Below are 6000 nucleotides of genomic sequence, written 5' to 3' on the forward strand. Positions count from 1 at the left end.
TCCTTCTGGTACTATCTAATTTTGGAACAGTCTGCTCTGTTTGTACAAAAATTGCAAACAAAACCGAGTAAGTCAGGCTGAAAAATTACTCTGACTCCCTGTTAGGCCAGGGGAAATGTGACTCTTATTTCACTTAATCATTCACTGAGTTGAAATAGGTGATTGACACATACAGAAGTTTGACACATACAGAAGTAATTCCTGGATCATTTTCTCAAAGTCATCATCTTAGGAGTGATGAGTACTTTAAAAGAGTCTAATTTTTATGAAAGGGACATGGATAGTTTCTAAATTATCTGCCCTTTCATAGGGACAAACTTTATTAATTACATTCCATCTAAGGTGCCATGAGGATCTCCCTGTATAAATTAAAGGAGCTGAATGTTCATCCCCTTCCCCAGCTTCCCCTGTTTATCCAGTTACCTCCTCTTCTCACTCCTTTCCCATAACACATGCAAGCTTGTGTATGTGTTTCAGGTCCTCTAACCCTAAATGCACTCATCTCCTTTTTAGTTTGCTTCCCTTTTTTTTTTTTTTTTTTAATTAAAAATTTTCAGCTTTCCAAAGTCTTTTCCTGTTGTAATCATACCAATATTGAGGACTGGGGAAAAGATTGAGCAGATGAGCTGAGTAAGAATGAATAATGCAAATGTGATTGTTATTAGTTCTATTTAATTAATCTAATTTTTAAATTAGAGTAGATTTCAGTCACTGCTTTCTTTTTCAGGCGTCGAGGTGGAAAATATGCTGTTGGATCAGCTTGCATTGGAGGTGGCCAAGGTATTGCTGTCATCATTCAGAGCACAGCCTGAAGAGACCAGTGAGCTCACTGTGACCCACTCTTACTCTGCTTGGCCAGGCCACAGTAAAACAAGTGACCTTCAGAGCAGCTGCCATAAGTGGCCATGCCCTGCCATTGAAACAGCGATTGCATTTGATCAAGCCATGGTGACACAAAAATACATTGATCATGAATAGGAACCCATGCTAGAAGTACATTCTCTCAGATTTGTACCAGTGAAATATGATTTCTGAACTAAAGAAGACATTAAAAGAAATTGTATTCTTGCCAAGTAACCACCACTTCTGCCTTAGGTAATATGATTATAAGGAAATCAAATAAATGTTGCCTTAACTTCAGTTAATGTTTTCCTGTCATTGATATTTTTCAAAATGTTAAATTGTGATAAAATACACATTACATAAACGTTACCATCTTAACCCTTTTTTAGCGTATAATTTACTGGCATTAAGTACATTCACATTTTTGTACAAACATCACTACTTTTTATCTACAGAACTTTTTCAGTCATCACACACGGAAACGATAACTCCTCATTCCCCCATCCCCTGACAACCACCAGTGTATTTTGTCTCTATCAATTTGATGACTCTGGGTACCTTATAACTGAAATTATAAATATTTGTCCTTTTGTGACTGGCTTATTTTACTTTATATAATGTTCTCAAGATTCATCCACCTTATGTTGTAGCATGTGTCAGAATTTCCTTCTTTTTAAAGGCTGAATAATATTCTGCTGTATGTATAAACCTTACTTCCTTTCTTCTCAGCTTAAGGCCATTTTTCATCCTTTATTTTCTCCCTTTAAAATGCCCCAACACATCCATTGCTTTGTCTGTCTAAGACTGGATATCTAGTAGGGCAAGGCCTTATTCTTGTTAACTTCATGAAAGAGCCATTGGAAATTTTAATTGAGATCAAATTGAATTTATGGGTTATACAGTTATTAGGGAAAATTTTTTTTTTTTTTTTTTTTTTTTGAGATAGCATCTTGCTCTGTCACCCAGGCTGAATTGCAGTGGCACAATCATGGCTCACTAAATAATAGATGTTAAATAATACTAGATAATGTTAAATAATAGTATCATAAGTACCTACACTGTTTCTTCAACTCTTTGCTCATATGGTTTCCTTCATTTGATTAAAAAGTTGGAGTGGCACATACATCCCCCTTTCTGTCATAGAGAGGCAGATGACAAGCGGCCCACCCATGTTTTGGGGTCATGGACTAGTGGCAACAGGCAAGTCCAGCTTTTTCTTGTTTGGGATCCTTACCGAGAAGCAGGCTTCCTCTAGTGTCATAAAAATATTAAAAAATAAAAACTGTATAATTTCTCATAATAAAACAATGTTTTGCAGAATATTTTTTTACATTTTCTTCTTTTGTTGTAACTTATAATAAACTTTCTCTGTGGGATGAAATGACCAAGGCCACATGTTACCATTTTCTAGAAACACTAGTGATCGTTTATCAAGCCTGTGAATTTCCAGATGAAGGAGGAATTGTCACCAATTAAATGGCTGAAGCAAGCCCCTTCCCAGGGCATCTCCTGGCACAGGCCTTAAGGTTTTTCGCTTTTCCCCATAAAGCTCTTGGGTAGCTTTGTTATTCAATTGAGACCTTTCTCCTATTGTCTTTTACATTTGGTTATTGCTAATGAATAGCTTTTGGATATTATATATCTAGCCAGCTTGCAGAGCCCTTTTATTAATTTGAATCAAACAGATAGTATCTCATTTATTTTTATTGCCTTTTTGCCTTGGGCTGAGACCACTGGCACAGTACTGGAGGAAATAAAATGTGGTTAATGCTCATATTCATTACTCACTAAGTTGATGCTTACAGTAGGTTTCTGATAGATAATACTTTATCAAGGTCAGGAAGTTTCCTTCTAGTCCTAGTATTCTTAAGAACTTTATGAGTGGTTCATTCATTCTTCACTCTAATCTCACTTGGCTGCCACCACTTAAGCCACAGTTCTCTTACTCATGCCACCCTTTATGTTCATATTGCCAGAACTAGTGGAGATCTTTCTGTCTTCACCTTATTTGACTTCTCCAAAACATGACCCAGTTGACCCTTCCTCCTTGAACTGACTTCTGTTCATGTCTCTGCTTTTCCACTGCCTCTCAGGCCATTCTTTTTCGTCTTCGTGGGCAACTGCTCCACTGCTGTGCGTTTCTTGGGATTGGTTTTTGGATTTGTGGCGATTTATTTCCATGATTCTAAATACCATCACATTTGGCCGGGTGCAGTGGCTCATGCCTGTAATCCCAGCACTTTGGAGGCCAAGGCCAGAGGATCACATGAGCCCAGGACTTGAAAGACAAGTCTGGGCAACATAGTGAGACCACATCTGTACAAAACAAAAAACCAGAAAAACGAGCTGGGTGTGGTGGCATGTGCCTGTAATGCCAGCTGCGGAGGATTGTTTGAGCCCAGGAGGTTGAGGCTGCAGTGAGCCGTGATTGGGCCACTGCACTCCAGCCTGGGTGACAGAGTGAGACCCTGTTTCAAAATACATACATACATACATCATCACATTTACATCCCAGCACTGGTCTCTACCTCCAGACTCCTGTAGCGAACTCCCCTCTTGACTTTCTCACAGATGTCTTCTTAAACATGCCCTGAACAGTAACTTTTATATCCCACTTAACTAGCTCCCTCTCCCTCCTCAAGTTCTTCTCAGTGCCAGTAGCTCAACTCATAAATCCGGGCATTTCCCTAATTTCCATCTTCTCCCTCACTCTTCATCTCCAGTCCATCAGCTAGTATTATGAATTCTTCCAAGATACAAATACAAGCTCAAATACAACGATTTCTTCCCGTCTCCACTTCCACTACTGTGGTCTAAGCCACCAGAATCTCTTGCCTGGACAACCACAAGAGCTTTTAGAGGCTTCTACCTCCATTCTTAACCCTCTTCAGTTATTCTCTAAGAAGCCACCAGGAGCATCTTTTAAAAACTCAAACTATGGTGACTCTAACATGGTCTCAGGCCGCTCCTCTAGCTCCCAGTGTGTCAGACAAATGGCCTTTCTTGGGACAGCTCACACACCATGCTCTTTCATGCTGTAGGGCTTTGGCAGATGTTCTTTCCTGTGCCTTCCTGGGCCCGGGTCCTGCTCACCAAGTCTCACATGCTTCCTCTTCCATCAGGTTCTCTGTTCACCCTAAGTTCCTCTCCCTGAGACTTTCCATTGTAGCACCCTGACCGTTATGGAACTTTCCTGAATTCATATTCTCTTAGTAGTCCATTTACTGTCTCACTCCCTTATTAGACTGTAAATTCCATAAAGGCAAAGACTTCATGTGTTTAGCACAGCACCTGGCCCATGGTAGATGCACAATGTTGTTGAGGGAATGAGTGATTGGATGAATGGGTGAATGAATGGACAAATGATGTTTGAAGAAATTATAGCATAAAAAATTGCTTAATCTTCAAAGGATTAAGATGACAGATAGGGGCCGGGCACCGTGGCTCAACGCCTGTAATCCCAGCACTTTGGGAGGCCAAGGCGGGTGTATCACCTGAGGACAGGAGTTCGAGACCAGCCTGACCAACATGCTGAAACCCAGTCCCTACTAAAAATACAAAATTAGCTTGGTGTGGTGGTGCATGCCTGTAATCCCAGCTACTCGGGAGGCTGAGGCAGGAGAATCACTTGAACCCAGGAGGCAGAGGTTGCAGTGAGCCAAGATTACACCGTTGCACTCCAGCCTGGGCAACAAGAGCAAAACTGTCTCAAAAAAACAAAAACAAAAAGATAATGGATAGGAGGCAGGACTAGATTACAGCTCCCACTCAGACGGAGCATTGTGTAGAAGCTAACATCATGAACTTTTGCTCCAAGAACTATGGCAGGAACATACCAGGAAAGCTGAGACAATCCACAGACCCCCTTGTGAAGGAACTGGATCACTGCTACAGGCTCCCTGAGACACCAAAAAACTGAGTCTGCTTGCTTTCTCAATGGGAAGGCTAATGATCTGGGGCAAGTTCTCAGCCCTGGTCTCCAGCTGCCTGGAAATAGACTCAGTGCTATTGGCAAGGCATGATGGGAGTGAGACCACCCTTTAGGACTGTGGGCTGTGTGGAAGCGGGGTGAAGCCTGTGACTGCAGGCTTTCCACCACTTCCCTGACGACCTGTATGACTCAGCATAGGCAGCCATAATCCCCCTGGGAACATAACTCCATTGGCCTGGGAACCACACTCCTAGTCCTTACAGCAGCTGCAGCAGGCCCCGCCCAAGGAGAGTCTGAGTTCAGACAGGTCCAACCCTGCCCCGACCTGGGGGTCTTTCTCTACTTGCCTTGGTAGCCGAAGACAGAAGTTATAATCTCTTGGGAGCTCTCTGGCCCTGCCCACTGCCTGAGAAACCTGAAAACCGGGTTTCCCCAGGGCAAGTTTGCATTCTCCCTATAATACTACAGCTGATGCGATCTTGAAAGCGCCACCTCCTGGCTAGAGGCCAACCAACACAAACCAGCACACTAAACCAAAATACAACCAAGGACCCTCACAGAGCCCACTTCACTCCCCTGCTACCTCCAACTGGAGCAGGTGCTGTTATCCACGGCTGAAAGACCTGATGACAGATCACATCCCAGGACTCTGCAAACGTTGCCCAATACTAGCCTGGAGCCTGGTAGCTCCCCTGGGTGGCTAGACCCAGAAGAGCAAAAACAATCACTGCAGTTTGGCTTTCAGGGAGCCCTATTCCTAGAGGAAGGGGGAGAACACCACATCAAGTGAGCACCCCATAGGACAAAAGAATCTGAACAGCAGCCCTTGAGTTCTAGATCTTCCCTCTGACACAGTCTACCCAAATGAGAAGGAACCAGAAAAACAATCCTGGTAATATGATGAAACAAGGTTCTTTAACAACCCCAAAAGATCACACCAGCTCACACGTAGTGGATCCAAACCAAGATGAAACCTCTGAATTGCCAGAAAAAGAATTCAGAAGGTTGATTACTAAGCTAATCAGGGAGACACCAGAAAAAGGTGAAGTCCAACTTAAAGAAATAAAAAACATGATACAGGATATGAAAGGAAAAGTCTTTAGTGAAATACATAGCATAAATCAAAAATAATAATGACTTCTGGAAATCAAGGACACACTTAGAGAAATGCAAAATGCACTGGAAAGTCTCAGCAATAGAACTGAATGAGCAGAAGAAAGAACTGC

The 6000-nt window shown here is 42.2% G+C and overlaps 1 protein-coding gene across 1 annotated transcript in view; it reads left to right on the plus strand.

Moving 5' to 3' along the window:
* Window positions 1-1140, plus strand: part of ACAA2 (acetyl-CoA acyltransferase 2) — a 29061-nt gene extending 27921 nt beyond the window's left edge. The window contains exon 10 of the mRNA XM_011928798.1: window positions 728-1140. Coding sequence (XP_011784188.1) covers window positions 728-812 — 85 coding nt within the window. The 3' untranslated portion in view covers window positions 813-1140. The remainder of the gene's footprint in view (window positions 1-727) is intronic.
* The last annotated feature ends 4860 nt before the right edge of the window (window positions 1141-6000 follow it).

Source organism: Colobus angolensis, unplaced genomic scaffold (genome assembly GCF_000951035.1).
Source record: "Colobus angolensis palliatus isolate OR3802 unplaced genomic scaffold, Cang.pa_1.0 Scaffold8, whole genome shotgun sequence".
NCBI lineage: Eukaryota > Metazoa > Chordata > Mammalia > Primates > Cercopithecidae > Colobus > Colobus angolensis.